The sequence below is a fragment of the Trichomycterus rosablanca genome, chromosome 2 (genome assembly GCF_030014385.1).
Source record: "Trichomycterus rosablanca isolate fTriRos1 chromosome 2, fTriRos1.hap1, whole genome shotgun sequence".
Lineage (NCBI taxonomy): Eukaryota > Metazoa > Chordata > Actinopteri > Siluriformes > Trichomycteridae > Trichomycterus > Trichomycterus rosablanca.
The window spans coordinates 23004941-23026854 of NC_085989.1; the positions used below are offsets into that span (position 1 = coordinate 23004941).

Genomic DNA, 21914 nt, shown 5'->3' on the forward strand with positions numbered 1-21914 from the left:
AATAGTGTGCAGAAATCTATTACAATCTATTACAATATCCTACCATCACAGAGATCCATGTTCAAATCTCAGTGGTCCTGGCATCTACACAGACATGATTGACTTTTGCTTAAGCCCTGTCCAGGATATTCCTGCTTTGCTCCCATTGTTTCTTGCCGCTACTCCGACTAAGGCAAGAGGTTGATGAAAATAAATAATTGAAGCAATTACTACACACTTTGAGCAAGTGATTTAGGACAGTGCTAAACAGAGTTAGGCAGGATTTGAGGAAAGACTCACACTTGTGTTCAGAATGTTTGTGTTCAAATATTTAAATTTAGTACATTTCTCCGTTTAGTAATTTTCCTTTTTTCAAATATGCAATTACATCCATGTTCTCAAACGTCTGGGATGTCATGGTTAGTAATCTGTCTGGCCCTGTTTTAATTAAATGGTAAAAAATATTACAGATTAGACCGGTTTATGTCTTTTTTATCGAATGTTCCAAAGGTGGGAAAAAACTGATTTCTAATTATCTTCTTTTCATGTATAGGAAATAGAAAACTATTTTGATTACTCCAAGTTACAACGTGTTGGCCCAGAGGTCATAATGCAAGCAGCTGAAATGTTGATGGGGGATTTCAGGATGTTAAGCTGCCAGGATATTAAATGGGCTCTAAATTGTCTCAAAGGACACTATGCAATCACCCGCAAGGTACTGGTCATACTCTGTTAACAATTTCTTTCAGGCTTTATTACTCGAGCTCTGTAACACTGATAGATTTTCCACTACATTATACTTGTGTGTTTAAGGCCTTATTTGAAGCCCTCAAGAAGTGGCAAGAAAACTCTACTGATCCCTCAGGGAAAAAGAAGAAGAAGAAGGAGCCGAATGAACGCCAGTTTATTACGTTCAAGTTTGAGCAGGGTGACTATGCAATCTTAATACTTATTACTATTTTTTTCAGTTTTTTTCAGTGAGTTCAGTGCTTGTTGTGCACTGTGCTGTTACATGCTTTAAACTGGTCTCACTTTGACAGGTTCTTTAAAACTGGAGAGGAAAATGTACTTTTTAGAGAAAAACCGAAAGTGGAGCAGGAGCTTTGACATGCCACTAGAGCCTTCTCTAGTAAAAGAACTTCAGTTCTATGAGCAGAAAGCAAAGGAAATGGCTGAGGTAATTTAAAAAGCCTACTTCTTGAAAATACTCTTTGTTCGTTTTTGTTTTTGATTATCATCATTATTTTTATAAAAATAATCAAAAACTAGCGTGTGTATTTATCAGCTATTTTATTTCAGTAGTCACTATATTAAAGTGTCGTTTAACCTCCTTTACGACCTTCATACTGAACACCATCTTAGTAACAAGTGATGAAGACTGATGATGGGAAAAAAACAGAACAATTTGGTCACCGGCACCAAAAGAGTTTTAAAGCCGAAATAAAGCCAGTATTTAATTGTTGAACAAAGCCCCACCTTAACTAGCAAGCATTGTGGTGAAGATATGTTTGGCTTAAAGAGCTTTGCATGGCTGGATAGATTCCACTTAATTATAAAAGCAAATGTGACACAGCCAAGCCCAGTCAAGAAACTGAAGCTGAAAGGAGCAAACCAAATGCCTAAAACCCACTCTGAACTACATTCATCTACTTGATCAGTGATGCAAGCTGAAGCTTTTGGATAGGCCCTCAGATCCTAAACATGCTGTGAACACAAGACAACCATATTCTCATATTCTGCAAGGAACATTGGGTTATAATTCGTAAACAAGAACAGAGAGACTCTGAGCAGTTTTTGAATGCTGTAATAACTGCCACATGGGTGTCAAGTAGTGACCTTACAGGGCATCCAAAACATCACACGTTTTTGTTTGAAAAATAATTTATACAGGCATTAACATTTCAATGTCTTTAATAGTTTGCAGCAGTGGTGCCCTTATGTTTTCTTTAGTACCACAACACTGCTGGGAAATGTAGTTTGTAGTTGGCCTGATAATTTTGATGCTTGTTGTGATGCTATTAAAAGAAAACTTATGTAACTTATTGTCAGTCACATACTTATTCATACACAGTACAGCTGCCAGTAAAATGTTTTGGTAACTTCTTAGCCACATGAGTAATTAAGTAAAAATATATACTCATGTATAGAAATGTTTAAAATAGACATTTATATTAGAAGTAGGAAGAATAGAAGTACATTAGAAGTAGAAAATAAGAATACAAGTGTGTGTATATGTTCAAAGATATATAGCGAAATTGTTTGTTTTTGTTGTTTTTTTAGCATGAAGACTTTTTGTTGGCCCTGCAAGTGAATGAGGAACAGTATCAAAAGGTAAACTTATTGAAGCACTTCATAATGAATGCTTTTCATTGTTACTGCAATACTTTTGATACTTAAAATTTTTAATTGATAAAGAAATGAAAGTGTGATCAGTACATCCTTAGTGCACACAATACAATAAACTGTAAGAGACCTTTCTTTAGTCTTTTAAAGGTTTGGCTCAGTAATAATAATAATATGAAGTTCATAATAAAATTCATTAATGGAATATTAAGTGGCATTTGCATGGCAGGGGCAATTGTGGGATTTGGGTTTCGAATCTCAGTGCTGCTATCAGCTGGCTGGGCATCTGCACAAACATGATTGGTTCAGTGGTCAGGGTGTTTCTGCCTTGTGCCCACTGTTTCCCAGGAGAACCAGATCCGCCCTTACCCTGACCAGAAAAAAGTGGTTAAAATAAAGTTAATATTGCATGAAGATGATATATTCCAATAAAAGTCAAGTTTTTAATGCTGTGCTTTAAATGATCACACCAACTGTGCTTTTCTGTGACCAGACACCAGACATGAGCAGGGCAACTAAGGGTCAGCTGAAAATGAAAGCTTTATGATGCAGTGCACACTTACCCATGGAAGTAATTAGATGATTACCATATGAGTATGTAGAGTATATTTTGCACATGTGCATTTTTGAAAACCTGACATTTCAATAATTTTGGGGCATGATAAAACGAAAACAGTGAAAGTCATGCTTTAAAAATACAATATCATTAGCGAGTGTCTGACAGGCATTTGTGTGTGTCAGATACAGAACTGTGGGCCATGTCAGTCAAAATAAGAGTAGTTCTTTGGTGCGCTGACATCATGGCGTGGGTCTTTGCCTGAAGTTAAAAATGAATAATTAATAAATGAATAATGGTTTGAGTAATAGTTGTTATATTTATTTAGTATTTTTTTACTGGTGTTCCTCAGTCTGAATTGTAAAACTATTTACTGTATGTAATCCAGTGTTAGCTTAAACCCTTGCAACCATGGTACTTTTCAGGATGGTCAGCTGATTGAATGTGGCTGCTGCTGTGGGGATTTTGCCTTTGAGGAGATGACACAGTGCAGCGACGGCCATCTTTTCTGTAAAGAGTGCCTGGTGAAGTACGCTCAGGAGGCTGTGTTTGGGTCTGGACGGGTGAGTCATGTGCTTCAACAGGAGTTTAGGCTAGAGTTCTTTGATTTGAGGACATGTTTGTTTTGGCTGGAAATATATTGAATTATTGAGGGACACTGGAAATTTTCTTTGAGTATGTACCTTTGATTTTGTGGCAATGCTTTCTCTTTCATGAATGTTTCACTTTCAAAGCTGTAGTAGAGATGAGACGTCAGTATGTGTGTCTGCTCATATCATGAAGTAGTTTCATATCACACATCACTGCTATACATTGTCGAATAAGCACAACTACTAATAAGTACATATTGTGCAGTTCGGGACTCACACTAGTTTTTGTGACATGTTCAGTGACTTGGACGCGTCACAATTATTACTTGATTGATTTTTAATCTCTAACTTTGGTTATTTAAGCTGAGCACAATTCATTGTTAGATTTCACAATAGTACATTTTAATGCACTGCAAATGCTTTGATATAGTAACGTGTTTATTACACTCATAAAAAAGTGAAACGTTTATTATTGTCATGTAACTATTCACTTATTTTAATTGTTGAATTGTTTGAATTATTGGTCTTCTTTTAAAAATATTTTTTACGCCGCTCAGGTGGCGCAGCGGTAAAAAGAAACCCGCTGCAACCAGGGCTGGATTCTGAGAAGCGTCGTATCGAATCCAGCCTTGCTTTACCGGTTCGAAGCTGAGTGGCTATATGAGCAACGATTGGCCGGTTGCTCATGTGGGGGGTGGGACAAAGAACCGGATGTGGGTCTCTCTCTGTCAGAATGCGGTTGCGTTCTCTGCCGGCTGATTGGAGGCGCTTACACAGAGATGGGAGGGGGTGCACTTAGGGTGTGTCTCTCCGCATGCAACGCTAGGTGGCGCCAAACTCGTCAATGTGTGGGTGGCAAAGATGCATCTGGCTGCTGCTCGTGTTTCGGAGGGGATACGGGTTAGCTTCAATCACCTCCGTCAGGGCAGGGTTCGGCATAGACAGAGAGGAAGCACGATGCTAATTGAACAATTGGATGCGCTAAAAAGGGGAGAAAAAGGGGTAAAAATTAAAAAAAAAAAAAAATATTAAAAATATATATATATTTTTTACTACAGTGTAAATAACTATAATGGAATATGGAATATAGTACTAGGTATTCTTGTAATTTTGTTGGGGCTTATGTATGTAGCTCGGGAAGCAGTGTTCAGAGTTTCTGAAAAAAAATATAGGTGTATGTATGAAATGACATAAATAATACTAAGTAATTCAGTGTGTCTAACAGTTATACTACAGTGTTACAATCATAAAATCTCAAATGTTGCTGGCTACCTAGAGGATACGTCAAGGAAGTGTGCTAGTTAAGTGTAAGGAGAAAATTAGGGTAGCTGGGTACTGTCACCGTCAGCCAGCATACCCACCTTACAAGCCTTTCTGTGATGTTATGTTTTATATACACTACCGGTCAAAAGTTTTAGAACACCCCAAGTTTTCCAGTTTTTATTGAAATTTATGCAGTTTAATGTCTTATTGTACTCTGAAATGAAGACATAGAACAAAGAAACAACTGAAGTTAAAAAAATAAATCATAGAATTAATTTATACCAATTATTTAAACCAAAATGTATTATAAAAGTTTGATTCATTAAAGTAGATACCTTTGGCAGATAAAACAGCTGAACACACTCGTGGCATTCTTTCTACAATGGAAATTAAATATTCTTTAGAAAGTTCTTCCCAACTCTGTTGCAGAAGTTCCCATAAATGTGAGACACTTGTAGGCTGCTTTGCTTTCACTCTTCTGTCCAGTTAATCCCAAACCAGCTCAATGGGGTTTAAATCTGGAGACTGTGCTGGCCACTCCATGTTTTCAAGCTTACCATCTTGTTCTTTTTTCCTAAAGTAGTTCTGGCAAAGATTGGACTTATGTTTTGGGTCATTATCTTGCTGTAGGATGAACCCCTGACCAACTACGCTCATCCCAGATGGTAGTGCATGGTGCTGTGGTAGCCGTTTTGGTTCAGGGTACCTCTCACTCTGTACAAGTCACCGACCCTGGATCCAGCAAAACAGCCCCAGACCATCACGCTTCTTTCTCCATGTTTGATAGTTGATGTCACACACTGAGGAACCATCCTTTCGCCTACTCTACGGCGTACATAAATCCTGCGTGATAAACCAAAGATTTTCATCAGTCCATAACACCTTCTTCCAGTCTTCAATAGTCCATTGGCAGTGTTTCATGGCCCAGGCAAGCCTCTTGTTCTCATTCTGACGTCTTAGCAATGGCTTTCTTGCTGCAACTCAACCTGTCAAACCTGCAACTCGAAGTCTTCTCTTTACAGTTGAAACTGAGGCTTGCTTACTACGACCACTATTAAACTGTGCTTGAAGCTGTTGTCCTGTATGCCGCCTATCACGCAAGCTGTTGACTCTCAGAAACTTGTCTTCTAATTCTGTTGTGGCTTTGGGTCTTCCAAACCTCTTCCTGTCAGAGTTTGCCCCAGTTTCTAAGTGCCTTTTGATGGTAAAGGAAACTCTACAAAACACTATAATACTATATAATGTAGAATATGATAAGTAAAGAAAAGTGTTTCATTGGTATTACAGTATATTGGCAGAATCAACAATGGAATTGACAATAAATTTATATTAGTCAGTTAAAATGTTACGATTGTGATATGCATACTGACAATCTTTAACTAATAACTGCTTTAATCTAATACACAGCTATTAAACAACTTGAAACAAACATCATTGGTGTGGTTACATTTTGGAATCTCTGGAAAGTTAACTGCCATTCTAGCTGTGAATTCCAAAAAAAATCTGTGTGTGGCCAAACTGGATAGCTCAAAAGTTAACCTTATTGTTTTAAACAGTTTTATTAAAGTTTGTACTTCAAAGATCATAAAGTGGACAACATGGCTATTTTATTAATGTTAACATTTACATTTTTGACATTTAGCAGACACTTTTATCCAAAGCGACCTACAGTACTGTGACAGTATATTGTCTAAGCAATTGAGAGTTAAGGGCCTTGCTTAAGGGCCCAACAGTGGCAACCTGGTAATGGTGAGGTTTGAACCAGAAACCTTTGGATTGCTAGTGCAGTACTTTAACCACTAGGCTACAACTGCCCAACTATAATATAAACAGATACTTCTGCATTCAACTCAAAGTATTAAGGGTTGGCATGTGCTTCTGTCTTGTAGTCTGAGCTGAGCTGTATGGATGGCAGCTGTACCTGCTCCTTCCCCACTAGTGAGCTGGAGAAAGTTTTACCAGAGAGCATCTTGTTCAAATACTACGAGCGGCAGGCTGAGGAGGCCGTGGCTGCTACCTGTGCAGACGAGCTGGTCAGGTATGAACAGAGTCAGGACTAGATCAATGATAATATGAGTTATTCACTTGAAAAACGTCGACTGAACTTGCTTAATTTCACTTTATAGGTGTCCGTTTTGTAACTTTCCTGCTCTTTTGGACAAAGAGGTTTCTCTGTTCAGCTGCCCCAATCCCCGCTGCAGAAAGGTTAGTGTGTCTGGTATTTTTCTGTAGTGATTATTCCACACTTTTGAGTAAGGGTGTGATTGTAAATCCTTAAAATAGTACAGAGGTCACTATTTAGTAGACAACAGTTTTATTCCAGCTTAAAGATTGGATCCAACCAAACAAAGAAGCATTTCACATTAAATAAATGTATGACAGTAAGGGTATGAGTGTTGTCTCTATTTAACAAAAACCTATCCTTAATAAAACCATGGAATATAAAGTGAGTCATAACTTAAATTAAATAGGATTTGTCATCTTTCTTTACCAAGAGACAAGATAAAGCCACATAGCCTGCATAGTTTTCTAATTTTATAGGTATGTTTAGGCCTCTGGAACATGGTGGCGTGGTATAATGGTTTGCATGCTTTCTAAAGAGTAAATTACATATTAGCATATTAAGAGAAGCAAAAATAGTTGCCCTTTTGTCTCTAGCATCTGCTAAATGCTGTAAAAGTCAATCTGAAAGCATAGGTTCTGCCCAGTCCTGACCCACATTTGAACCCCTCTAGGTGCATGCACCAGTTTACTTCAGCACATGTTTACCACAACTCAGAATCCCCACCCCAGATTAATTCTGTCTCTGCAGCATGCACATTTCAAGTCAAACCAGCACACTATTTCTAATTTAAATCATTTGACTAATAGGTGAATAAACACATGTTTATATTAAAATAGTTGAATATATTATGCATTTAAAGAAGAATTCGGAAAGCAGTTAGATGTCTGAGGCATCAAACAGGGACTCAAGGCAGTTTGTGGTTTATTCTTGTGTGTAGAATATCAACTAGAGCTAGATCCTTAGGTTCTGGCAGTTCCTGTTTGGGCCAGCATTTGTTATTGAGTGTGCATTGGAAAAACAGCCTTGAGTGTTTTTCCTTTCTCCAAGTAGTCCATGTTAGTTCTTAAAAGGTTGTTTATGTGCTTGTTAGCCAAGAAGCTTCACTACTCAAACTGAAATATCATGACACTATAACAATGGTTTACAGTCCCGGTTGAGGAGAGCTTCCTTTTTCAGCTGTCATTAGGTGGTGCTCTGAGTGTACAGAATTTGCCTTGTTTAATGAGCCTGTGCTCTGGGCCTGCATGATGAATTGCTGAGGTGAACAGCAGACTAGGGAGCTTTCTGTACTGGCAGGAATTTCTCTACCCAAACAAACCTAGTCAGGTCAAAGACAAAGGTGAAGACATTTATTATGTCTGCCACAAGCATGCAGGGCTTATGAATCTAAGGGTCTGTCTCAAAACCTAGTGAGCTCCCTTGCTGCCCACTGCCTACCTAGGCAGCTGCCTGTGTAATAAGGATTCTAACGTCCATTATAAATTAGAAGGCAGACTATTAAAAAGCTCTAGTTAGACAGCGATTATGTCATCGACTTTTTCCACCACCGCCCTAGTTTTACCTTACTAAGCTAACAGCCTCAGGCCATTCAAACCAATGAACTGAGGCAACACAACCTGCTAGCATGCCAGCTAACATCTCCCAACGAGTCCGGTAAACGGTTAAATCATCACTGACAAACCCAAAATTGCAAAAAACACACTTGTACACTCATAAAAATTAAACAATAATGAAAATAAATACATTTGAAAAAGATGAAATAGCTGCTCCGCCTACATCCATGATGTTTGAAATTTTTTGAGAAAAGTTGTGATACTAAATGCTGGGATTGCCTTCACGGCTGAGGAAGCACACTGAGCTCCCTTGTTATTTAGTCAGAATATCGGTGAGAATAAGGTATCTCAGTAAGTAGCATTTTGAGGCATCCAAGATTTTTTTTGGGTGCGCACGTAAGATGATGTAAAAAGTTTTGAGACAGACCCCAAATTTCTGTTTAAAAAAGCCAAATGTCATATTATAAAACGGATAGTTCCGGTCCTAAAATCTGATTGGCTGAGCCGCGTTCGAAGCCGTTGTAAAATCCCCGATAAACGCACACCTAGGACCATCTCACATCATTCCATATTAATACACCACTGAATAGAAAAAGTTAATGTTATTTTCGCCCTCATGTTGCCTAGCAACACTGTTAATCGAACTATTTTGCGTCACGGAAGAATGCTTTATTGTAAGTTTATACACAATAAATACATTTATTAATTAAACATTGTTGTATTTATTATATTTTATGTTGACCGCCGTTTTATAAAAGCAATAAGCCACTCGAGACCGTGCGTTACTGTTATTATTTTAGCACGGGGAAAGAAGTTTTAGGCACTCCGCTTCGCGTCGTGCCAAAAACGTCATCCCCGTGCTAAAATCACAGTAATGCACGGCCTCTCGTGGCTTATTGCTTTATTATAAATAGAGGAGAACAATAGAACAGTTTGTTTTGTGTCTTTTTAAGTGTTTGCAGTATTTACTTAGTTGTTATTGGTAAGAATTCTATTAAAATGCTAAAAATGAATCTAGTAAAGTAATACTGAAGTTTAACATTGTGTGCTATTAAAAAGCATTTAGAACAGACATCAGTTTGAGCTGTTGATTTACCAACCAAATTGATTGAAAACTTAATCAGATTGACTCTCTACACTGAAAACAATGTTAATCGGTAATATGTGTCTAAAAGTACTGAAAAACAGTTCTTCGATCACTGGGGATGGTCATTGGGAGAGTGTATAGATTCAGCTCCCATGTCTCATGTTCTCATGTCTATTAACCAATACTGTTTGACTCAAAGGTGGACAAACTTGGCCGCTCAGGTGGCACAGCAGTAAAAACACACGCTAGCGCACCAGAGCTGGGATTTCGAATACATCGCATCGAATCTCAGCTCTGCCATCCAGCTGGGCTGAGTGGCCACGTGAACGACGATTGGCCTGTTGTTCATTAAGCCAGATAGGGACTCTTTGTAACTGATGCACTACAACCTCTGCTGGCTGATTGATGACGTCTGCACAAAGGCGGGGAAAGAGTGTGGATCATGGTGTGTCTTTCCGTACACAAGGCTGATTCACATATATGCACTCGCCTAGTGTGGGTGAAAAAATGCATACGGCTGCTGCCCACAAGTCGGAGAGGGTTAGGCTTCGTTCTCCTCAAATCAGAGCGGGGGTCGGCATTAGTGGAGAGGAAAGCATGATGCAATCGGGCAGTTGGATGCGCTAACGAGTCAGGAGTAAAAGGGGAGAAAAAAAAGGTGGACAAACTTATTGCTACTGCATTTGCCGGAAACCCTCATTTTAGAAGTGTATGCTGACAGAAACCAAGTATATTTTCTCCATTACATTTCCACCTGATTTCCTAATCTATTCCATGAAAACAAACATTTTTATTTGGAACATATAATTGATGAGTGTGGTAGCCTTAACTGGTAAGGATGTCATGTAATGTTTGTGTATTATCTTGTTTCTTTTTTGGTGGGGAGTTAATCAGGAATGTACCAGTCAGTTCAAGGAGAAAGTTGTGAGTTGTGTCTGTGAGGAACCATGTCAAGGGCGCTGCATTAGTCACCACTTTCCTAATCCGAGAAACAATGTCAAGGGTAATCATGGTTTTGCAGCCTAAATGCCTTGCTATTGGGGGAAAAAAACAAACTTGCAGTGCTTTTGTTTGACCACAGCAAGGCGATGTTGGTCTTTCATAGGGCTGAGCTTTGCCTCACCCAGCTTTACATCTGCCTTTGATTACACACTTCTTGCTCTGCTCCACCCTTCCTGCAAAACATCCCACCCAGGGGAAAAGGAGGGAAAAAAGCAGAGCAAATGCTGATAGTACCACCCTCTACCAGTCTGATCTGTGTCTGCTCTTAGGTTTCAGTCCAAGCTGAAGATGCTATCAGTGTATTCCTCCATTTTGAGAATCTTGTGTTTCTTTTTTATCCTCAGTGTCACAAGACAGTGCAAGTGGAAATAAAATAACAGCAGGGTGGTGTGAGGTTAATCACATGACCCACTTTCTCTTCCTTTTTTCTACTTCCCTAACCTGCTTTGTATGATTCATGTCCACATTACAGTTTCTAAGTGCAGGAATCTGCTCACTGATTTTTGTTCAAATTATTTATGCCACATAACCTTTTATTAACTTAATTCTGAATTGTTCCTTTGTTAAAAGCATTCACATAAAGTAGATAAATGTGCAAGCAGTTTTATGCTTGCATACCGTTTTCATGCACAGTATTCCACAAGCCAAGCAGCTGTTTAGATTCACACACAGATACAGTCACGTGCATCATGTTTAGGAGGGAAAATGCAAATATACGTTTGTTGTTTTGCAACTGGTAACCTGCAAAAGTCTTTACTGCATTTTGAAGTAGCTGTATACATCTAACTCACTAAAATAAAAGCTATTAATTGATTGAAGATGATTTGATTAAAGAGTGAAAGGCTCAGTGCTAGTTCAGTTGTCTTTAATATGTGCTAGGGCTATTAGTCCTTGGGTGGTGCAGCGGTAAATTATGTTAGCCCTCTTTGGCTTGTTTCCACAGTTTGAATCAGGCAGTCAGGCATCTGCATAAAGACATGATTGCATGTGTCTGTGGAGGGGATGGCTGAGGCCCTGTGGAGGATTGGCATCCTGTCTGGAGTGTGTTACTACATTGGTGCTGAGTGATTCCAGGGAAACTGGACCCCCATGATCCGGGATAAAACAGTGGGGGAAATTAAATAAAACTAGGGCCATTATTGCTCTTGTTAAATTATAGCCAGTGTGTTGTTTGATTATGGGTCTAGATTGCACAGTAGTTTCCTAACAGAAATGCAGTTACCATGTCTTGTAGAAAAATATAGGTAACTTCAATAAAAATTGTTTAGACCGAACATCCTACATAGGCAGTGAATAAGAAGCCATTTGGGATTTGGCGTAGTTGGGCTTCTGCAGCTTTTCTTATTTGTGTCTCTCAAATAAGTTGACAGTTTGAGTGCTCTTTACAATCTTGACAAGAGACTAGGGTGCAGTCAAACTTGCTCTGTTCATATGGGCATAGAGAAGGTATTGTACAATGAATTACAAACTCATCAAACAAATAATCTGAGTTATTCATTTTGTTTATTTAAACCCAGGACAAACTTATGGATCTAAACCTAGTGACCATTTCAGCAAAATAGAGTATGTTCCAATTATTTAGTTGCGGAAGTCATTTTAATCTTAAAGCTGCCATGACATACCTGTCCTCTACAAGCGTGTATAAACTTTTGAACTCAACTGCATACCTTTGCTTGAGTAAGGTTTTTGTTTACCAGCAAATGACATATGTGGAACGCAAATACCAGGTCAGGTACAGTAGTAATACAATGCATGTACATATTCAGATATTAAACTAACCACTCCCACTATATTTGTCAGTGCATTGCTTGATTATTGAAACTTCAGTCACACTTTTATTCTGAATAACATGCCCATGTGTAAACCGTTGTTCAGTGCCTCTAAAACAGAGGGTTTTGCTTTAGTGTACCGGTACATAAGAGCTTGATGATTCATTTGAGTCTGTAGGGAGGAGCACTCTGCTTTCTCACCCAAACACAGAAGGGTTTACCAGAGAAGAGTTGTGAAGCTCTGCCCTCCAGTGCCTCCCCACCCCTGAAAACCTTTCTTTTCACTGCACATGTAAGAGTTATATAACCAACATATTTTCTCCGCCCCAGTGCCTCTGGGCTCATGCCTCATTCCTCCATTGCTGCTCTCTGATTGGACAGATTTGAAATGTCCTATAGGTTCTTTTTGGTCTATTTTTTTTTTTTTTTTTTTTTTTTTTTTTTTTTTTTTTTTTTTTTTTTTTTGCTCTGAAGTGTTATAGAGAATGCAATTTTTAGTGTTTCCAGGTGGCTCTCTACATATGATATGTAATCATGTTAACTGGCTTTTGTTCTAGTTTGCTGTGTACTGTTAATTCTGTTGCTTTTGTTGTTGTAGCAGAGTTAATGGATTCCCTTGCCTGTTTTAATGCTCTGAATGGGAGTTTTAGATGTTCGTGCAGCATTTACACAGTAAAAGGATTTAAAGTCATCTCTTGATTATGTGAGCAATTACATAATATTCACGATTGGTGACTTTCTTAATTAGGTGATCTTATCAGCAAAGATATAAACATCTGAAGTTTGAACCAAGGTAACTTTAGGTTACTTAAAAATCTCCTTGTGCATATGGGTTAACTGTTATTTATTGGTCATCCATGAATCTCATGTAAAAAAAAAGGATATGCCATAAAATACACAGATTACGCATAACATTATGACCACCTTCCTAATATTGCAGCATGGGCACCCTGCCTGGTCTGTGGCTATGCAGCCCCACATGCAACAAACTGCGATGCACTGTGTATTCTGACACCTTTCTATCAGAACCAGCATTAACTTCTTCAGCAATTTGAGCTACAGTAGCATCGTCTGGGGAGCCCATGTGCATCAATGAGCCTTGGCTGCCCATGACCCTGTCGCCGGTTTACCACTGTTCCTTCCTTGGACCACATTTGATATATGATACTGACCACTGCAGACCGGGAACACCCCACAAGAGCTGCAGTTTTGGAGATGCTCTGACCCAGTCATCTAGCCATAACAATTTGGCCCTTGTCAGACTCGCTCAAGTCCTTACAATTGCCCATTTTTCCTGCTTTTAACACATCAACTTTGAGGATAAAATTTCACCTGTTTGGTTTGAATACACACAGGTAAAATGCAGAAACCAAGGATAACAAAGATTCTAAGTAACCTAAGTAATACGATTTTATAATTTTCAATGCTACAGATTCTACAGGTCTCTGGAATTGTATGTCAGGTCAGAAACACAGTTGTTTCTAAAAATTGTTCCCTTAATTTGTGTTGTAATGATGGGTGGGATGAACTGTTGTATGCTTTCTTAGGGCAGTTGTAGCACAGCGGTTAATGTACTGGACTAGTAATCGGACAATTGCAGGCTTGAGTTGCCACTGTTGGACCCCTGAGCAAGGCTCTAAACCCTCAGTTGCTTGAATTGTATTCAGTCATAACTGTAAGTCATCTTGAATAAAAACGTCTGCTAAATGTTATAAATGTAACTTTATGAATAAAGTGTCAGTCCAGAATCTTCAGTTGATTAATTAGGGTCAGATTTGGCAAAAATAGTCCATACCATGTAATTTACATTATATCAAGACCCAAATAATGTATTATCCTATTTTACATACTTTTGAGCAGACTAAATCTAATGTATAATTGGGGGTGTTTTCTGACTTGACTGTTTTCTGAGATACAATTGATTTGATCACAAACTGGGTGAAAAAATGAAACTGTAGACAAAAAAGACCAATTGCATCCATAATTATGCAGCCCTGCTTTTTAGAATGACATTTTAGTGTTTTTGTTCATTGTTTATTTCCTTGTCCATTCATTCTTTCAAGCAAGTTACAGGCTTTTGTCTGGCATCTGTATCTTGTTATGCATGTTTGTAGAGTCTAGTTGATACATGTTGTCTAATGTAAAAGGAGTTTTGCCCTGCAGCACTGCCCTAGCCATTCATCAGCAACGTGAACCCAGACTGGCTTTAACACACCCCATTTCCTAAGGACAACCTCGACACTTTGTCTTTTTCTGTAATCTGCTGCTATGACAGTTGTGTGAGCGTGTGTGTTGATATTTGTGGGTGTGTTAAGTCTCCCCCAGGCGTCTAGAGGCCAGTGCTTTTACAGAGCGAGCGCCGACTGCAGCAGCACAAGCTCCCCAATCAGATGCTTTGCTAATGTCTTCTTCTGCCATATAAGGTCTGATGCTGCTGCCTCCTTTGTGAAGGCTGGAGGGAAATAGCACAGAAGGGAAGAAAGGCAGCAAGATTGTACACGTTCAGCATTTCTATACTATCCTGCATATTTTTACAAAGCTGCATTTTTTGACTGCTGGATTTAGCAAATCGGTTATAGTGAGATTCATGTTTACTTTAGGACTTTGCATCTTTGACAGAATGCATGGAATACAGGCATGGTTACAAAGACTGGACTGAATTTTCCAGCCCAAACATAAGTCCAAGCAGTAATTAATATGGACAGATATTATGGACAAATATGGTCATGGCAACACATGGACAGACCATAAAATGACATCACACACCAATTTGCTTAAAGTAAAATACCCAGTTTACCTACTGACATATTTTCAAGTCGACAGGGGCTACTTCTTCATTCATTAAAAGTGCAAAGAGTTTAATTTACCATGTTTTTGTACCACTGCTACATGTAACTCTTGGAGATTTAGAAGTTTGGAGACCTTTCTGTTAAAAATCTTACAACAGTCAACTTGGAAAGACTTGGCATTCGGGATTACCTGTTATGCTACACTCATATTACCCTCACAGATTAATCTGATGGATGGAGTGACCATTAAATGTCTAGTGTCTAGATCATTGAGTCAATTTGAGATATTTTATCAAGGAATAATTAAGGGGTTGGGTGTCAGACAAATTGAGGAAAATTTAGGCAAATATTAGTGACCTTGTGTTTCGTAATGTGTGTAGCTCCTTGATGACTTGGGTCTTTTAGCAGCTGCTTATATTACTTTTAGCAAAAAAAAACAGCCCTGTAGGTGACCGCCCAGAACTGGTGTTCCCCCTCTTTTTTCCACCTAACCAATGATGATCCTGCTTAAAGCATGCTAATGCTTTTTTTTTTGCTTGGGCATGTGTCAGAAAAACATGATGGAGCTAGCTGCTAAATGTGTTTTCAGTTGGTCTTCATTATGACAATGACAAACCTTACTTCTCATTTCTGAGAACACACACACACACACACACTTCCTATGTGGTTAAAATGGTTCCTGTTATTTTGGTACATTAGGAGCTCTTAGTCTGATTGAAAAACACTCTAATGTTGCAATTTAATTTAAGGCAGAACCAAACAAATAGAACAAGGATAATGAGTTTAAGTTTAGTTTAAGAGCCAAAAGTTGAACCTTCAGTATGTTTTTAGCAGTGACACATACCTCACAAGCTTGCTCGCACATTGCAGACCAGGAAATGGAAAAGGCTTGCATAAACAAGGGCTTTAGAGGGGTTCCAGGTGGTTTCACCTCATCCCCATGGCAATCTGAGCAATCCAGGATGTGTTGGTTGAGTGTGGAAGTTTGTTCCTTTGCTAGGTAATGTCATGGCAGTATTGTTAGTCATGCTACGGAATTAAAGTGCCAACATGCTCATGACTCTTAGTTATGAGTTTCTTCAGACTCATTTTAGCTCAGAATATCTCTGAATGCTTTAAGATTTTAGAGGTTTGTTTTGGTTGCTTTTTTTTATTATTATTGTTCCCTAGGGTCCTCTCAAGATCTTTGTTGTGCCACTAGGCAAACCACTTTTTAAACTTTTAAAGGCATAGCCGTAGTTGTGAGTGGTTGAGTGTGTGAAGCTCCAGCCACGAACTGCTGCCCTCTTCAGGGTGCATTCCTCACTGGTGTATAGAAGATAATCTGACTTCTTTAAGTTGCTTTTTGGTGTGAGTAATTAAATATGTTTGTGTGATGCCATGCAAACAATTCAGCAGCGTTTTAAGGTTGGGCCTCAGAACCACTGCAGCCCTGCGCAAGTGGTTATTATAAATAAGAAGTATTTTTATATCACTTGGGGTTTTGTAGATGGTAAATTACTAGATTCCACTTTAAAATAGTTGCATTTGAGGCTGTGTGAAAAATTAAACTGTGCTGAGATAATTACAGGATTAATAAAGTATTTTGGTACTTCATTTTGGCTGGTGTAGTGTGATTGAATCTACAGTTTAATAAGCTTAAAACATTGCTTTCTGCCACTGTCTGTGAGGAGTTTAGCATGTTTGTTGGAGGTTTTTTTTGTACACCCCATGTAAAGTTATGATTTTGCAAGAAGGAATAACACAAATGACAATACTACACAATACTATTTACTAGGGATGTCCCGATCCGATCTCAAAGATCGGAATCGGGGCCGATCAAGGCATTTTTAACTGATCAGAAATCGGCTTTACTAATGCCGATCATAATCCGATCTTTTGTTTTACGTCAGCATGTCCGCTGTGTGGAAATACTTTAAATTGGAAAGTGAAACGAGTCCAACAGCGGTGTAATGTCTGCAATGCGAGCGTTTCACGAGGCGGTAGGAGCAGAGCTGCGTTCATTACTGTAGAATTTTACTGTTTATATGGTGTGTGAGTCGAGGATCACACCGGTTTACAAAACAATAACTTTTAATCCGAGTATGAAAACTTCAGGACCATAACATACAGCTTTTACCAGTTTACATGTTACAAGACTGAACGACATCTCAGTATCAAGCACTCTGATTGGCTTAGTTATGTAACCGAGCGTCGTAGTGATGCACTCGCTTAATAAAGAAATAAATACACGGTATATTCACAAATTGTCGGGAGCAAAACACTTTATTAACTTCTTCTGTTACTGTACTGAATCGCGGACAGCCAGAGCCGAGCACGCTATCCCATGCACTATGGAAGCCCCAAAGGGTCAAAACACACTCACTTTGCGTAGAAACGTCCATCAAACCATTGTCACAATACAAGCACTTTAAGAACTGGCTTTCCTTCATAACAAAAGAGTGACTTTCCATTTTATTTTGGTATTCAGGTTTTACTGTAATGCTGTTAAGTAACTTATTTGTTTTTTTATATTCAAGTTAAGCTGCTACACCACTTGTGAGTGGAGATTTTTGATCATTTTTAGTGTATCACTGCATTAAACAGAATTATGTTCTTTGAATAGTTCAAAGTGAAACTGTAATTATCTCACTTCATTTTTACTACAATGCTGCACTAGGTTTGTTTACTTTTATTTTGTAAAAGAACATTAAGCAATAGCTTGGATGCAGGCAATTTTTTTCCTACAGCACTGCAGAGCTATTCAGTTGTTAAACATGTACATTGGATTAATTTGAATAACTGTAATGTACTTGAAGTGTGCACTGTGTAAACAGTATTATCTAGTTCTTATCTAGACAATATCTAGAAAATACAAGTATCGGTTTGAGAATCGGTATCGGATCGGGATCAAAATTAAAGATCGGGATCGGGAACAAAAACACGTGATCGGGACATCCCTACTATTTACTATCCTACACTACATAAACTTCGTCTTGAACTGTATGTCAGTGCAGAGTTGAATACAAAGCCTAATCAAGCGTGTATGTTGTAAATAATTGCCTTTTAGTATGTAGTTTACAATATTGTCTCTAAGAATGTTCATGGTCTTGGGGGATTATGTTGTAGCTATTCCCCTTTTGGTGCAATAAAATGATTTACTCATTCAGTCTTTGTGACAGCTCCGTAGTTTTCACCATGATTTAATCCTGCAGAAACCCAACTTTAGGTCATACAGAATAGCAATAGGTTTTAAGATCAGCAGTGTTATGCAGGGATTAAATAATTCTGACATAGCAGCATTAACAAAATATCCTGCTACTCTCAAATACTAAATCATTTATTTCACCATTTGCTGAATCATTCAACTGATAATATACTTCATTTAAAGCAAAAAAAAAAGCCTGTATAAAGAATTCTAAACATATATATTTTTGGTGTGTGTGTTAAGAGGAAATGACTCAGAATGGAAGCCAACCTTAGTGTGTTGCATTGACTGCACATCAGTTATAACTTCACTAAAGATAAAGAGTTAAAATAAAAATAATTTGACTGTGATGCTGATAACATGCACAGTATCGCTATGCAGTATCACTGTCATGGCAGGAAATGTATAAACACAACACTTGAAATTCATAACACTGTTTTGGAAGCAGTCTAAAATTAAATGTGACTTTTAAATTTCTGTTTTCGAGTATGCTAATGTAAAGATCATAAGCTTGTGTATGTTACAGAGTAAAACTTCACCTCTGTCTTAGACATGCCACATTTCCTGAAAATTGGATGTGTTGTCATTTAATTTTATCATTAGTTGCTAGTGGACAACTAATATATTAGGTTTTCAATGTTGATTATTGAATATCATTATTGGAAAGGTCTTGATTTGTAGTATAATAAAGGGTTGAATGCAGCTGGAACTGTTCAGTGCAAAAATATATAAGGGAAGGACAAAAGAAACGGACACTTTTAGCAGCTCTGCCCATGTCAGCACAGTGTCAGCCTGTTTGAATAAAGTTTTAAATGCATTTGAATTGGTACAGCATGAAGGCACGGAGTGGGTGTTGCACAGCAGTCTGGGTTCGGAGCAACTGGTTTTGAACTGGTCACTGTTTGTGAGAAGCTTTGGAATGTTCCACACAGATTTGTATCCACCTCTTAAAAGGTGTGGCTGAGTATTTGTGGTAATGGGTGCCCTGCGATGGACTGGCACCTTGTCCAGTGGCACCAATCCATCAGTTAGTACAAATAAAATAAGTAAATAAGAATTTTGTTGTTTTCCTTGATTAGTATTAAAAGTATTGAACTTTATTAGTCCAATGCAGTGGTACAGCTAGCTATGTTAACATCTCGCCCTTTGTTGTGTCCTCCTTTTCTCCTTTTTCTTTATGAACCAGATCACACAAGGATGAAGTGGTACTAAACGTGAATGGATTAATAAAGGAAAACCAATTTTAAAATTTCACATAACTAGCCACAAATTGACTCCCTCTTTCCAGTTCTTTAGACTGTTGTACCTTTTTGCAGTATTGTTGAGGTCCACTAGGGGGCGATGCCGTGTTACTGTTCAGCTCGACTATTCCAAGCTTGCGTCCTCCATGTCTATTTTTTCACTTAGTCAGGAAAATCTGATCTTTTCTTCCTTTTTTTGGTGGCTTGGGGAGGGTGGGGCCCCCCTGAAATGCCCAGGGAGGGTGAAAATGCCCAGCTGTGTCATATTAGACCCTTGGGTAATACATATGTGTCTGTAAACATGCAGCCTGTGATGAAGCTGTACATTTGTGCTAAAGTTTGGTGACTAAACCTTCTGAGCTTTTAATATGTCAAATGCCACAGTCACTGAATTTGACCGATGTGTTTAAATATTTAACGTGAGCAACATTCAGTAAGGGGAAGCTGTTACCAGGCAACTCGGAGCAAAAGTACCAAGGCCAGTCAATGGGCAGTAGCCACATGTGCTGGAAGTGTAAAACTAGAGGGAGCTGGTTCTGCATGACATGGCAGCTGCTCCCAGACAATGTGAGCTCTGTATCCTAGCTAAATCTGCAGCTAGGAGCTAATACTACTTCGGAAAATGTGAATAAATTCCCAATCAAAAAGGTTTTTTTTTCTGTTGAACACCAGTACTAAGCTGTGGATGGCAGCCACATGTGTATAACAAGTCGAACAGAGTGCACATGGCGCACAAAAGGCGCACAGGAATGCAGCTGTGTCAAATGTCTTGGAATAAGATGGCATGGGTAAGACGTGTGGGAGTCCGAGAAGTATTTTAGCCATAATATGCTTCATGCCTTATGAATATAGGGGTTTTACTTTGAGCCAGGGACAGATGTCCTTTGCAGTCAGCTGAAAGGCAAAGCTTTGTGGGCAAGCATGACTAAAATGGAACAGATGAAAATGCTGTCTCTAGGCAACCGGGCGGTGTGAGGAGGAGTGCAACCGGACTGCATCTCTTGCTGCAGAATCATAGAATTACACTCTTTTACTTTGTTCAGGGCTTTTTTTCATCTATTCTTCAAAAAATACTTAGTAGGAATGCAGATTTTGGTACAGTCATTTATCAGTGGTTAACTGCTATAATGAAGCATTTAATTTAATAACAGTGTAATAAATGACAATGTTTAAGCTCTATTTTTGTTCAAGTTGCAGCAAGCACAGTTTACCACACTTACACAAGATTAAAATGAAACAAGATGATTTGAGGAGATAAGGAAAGCCCATACTCAGCCCCCAGGTTTGCAAGGGTGGTTCCTTCAAGAATAGAATAGAATGCCTTCATTGTCATATATACATAAACACTGATCAGCCATAACAGTAAAACCACCTCCTTGTTTCTACACTCACTGTCCATTTTATCAGCTCCACTTATAATGTAGAAGCACTTTGTAGTTCTACAATTACTGACTGTAGTCCATCTGTTTTTCTGCATTCTTTGTTAGCCCCATTTCACCCTGTTCTTCAATAGTCAGGACTCTCCCAGGACCACTACAGAGTAGGTATTATTTAGGTGGTGGATCATTCTCAGCACTGCAGTGACACTGACATGGTGGTGGTGTGTTAGTGTGTGTTGTGCTGGTATGAGTGGATAAGACACAGCGGCACTGCTGGAGTTTTGGACCTCAGTGTCACTGCTGGACTGAGAATAGTCCACCAACCAAAAACATCCAGCCAACAGCACCCGTTGGCTGCATCCTGTAACCACTGATGAAGGTCTAGAAGATGACCAACTCAAACAGCAGCAATAGATAAGCGATCGTCTCTGACTTTACATCTACAAGGTGAACCAACTAGGTAGGAGTGTCTAATAGAGTGGACAATAAGTGGACACAGTATTTAAAAACTCCAGCAGCGCTGCTGTGTCTGATCCACTCATACCAACACAACACACACTAACACACCACCACCATGTCAGTGTTACTGCAGTGCTGAGAATCATCCACCACCTAAATAATACCTGCTCTGTGGGGGTCCTGACCATTAAAGAAAAGAGTGAAAGCAGGCTAAAAAAAGTATGTAGAGAAACAGACAGGAATACAGTCAGTAATTGTAGATTTACAAAGTGCTTCTATATGGTAAGTGGAGCTGATAAAATGGACAGTGAGTGTAGAAACCAGGAGGTGGTTTTAATGTTATGGTTGATCGGTGTATATGAAATGAGTTTGGCCTCGAACTGAAATAAGCATTTAGAGGTACTCTCAATGACAGAGCAGCAACTCTGCAGTGGTGTACTACAATTTTGTACTGCCATTATGAAACAGGGAGAATACAAACCAAATATTCATTAAAATTCCAAGCACATCAACACACATATGCAAAACAAAATAAGTAATACTACATATTAATATAGTTTTTATATTTCCCAAGTCTAGTTTTTAGTAGCGTATCGATAGCAGATGTGCATTAAACACATTTGTTTACTGTTCTTATGCATCACTGTGTGTT

The 21914-nt window shown here is 38.7% G+C and overlaps 1 protein-coding gene across 3 annotated transcripts in view; it reads left to right on the top strand.

Moving 5' to 3' along the window:
- rnf216 (ring finger protein 216) overlaps positions 1-21914 on the top strand; it is a 54817-nt gene that overhangs the window by 21374 nt on the left and 11529 nt on the right. For all 3 annotated transcript variants that reach the window (XM_063012707.1, XM_063012715.1, XM_063012698.1), the window contains exons 7-13: positions 533-694; positions 793-907; positions 1020-1156; positions 2260-2310; positions 3304-3441; positions 6621-6769; positions 6858-6936. In XM_063012707.1, the coding sequence (XP_062868777.1) occupies positions 533-694; positions 793-907; positions 1020-1156; positions 2260-2310; positions 3304-3441; positions 6621-6769; positions 6858-6936 (831 nt within the window). The remainder of the gene's footprint in view (positions 1-532; positions 695-792; positions 908-1019; positions 1157-2259; positions 2311-3303; positions 3442-6620; positions 6770-6857; positions 6937-21914) is intronic.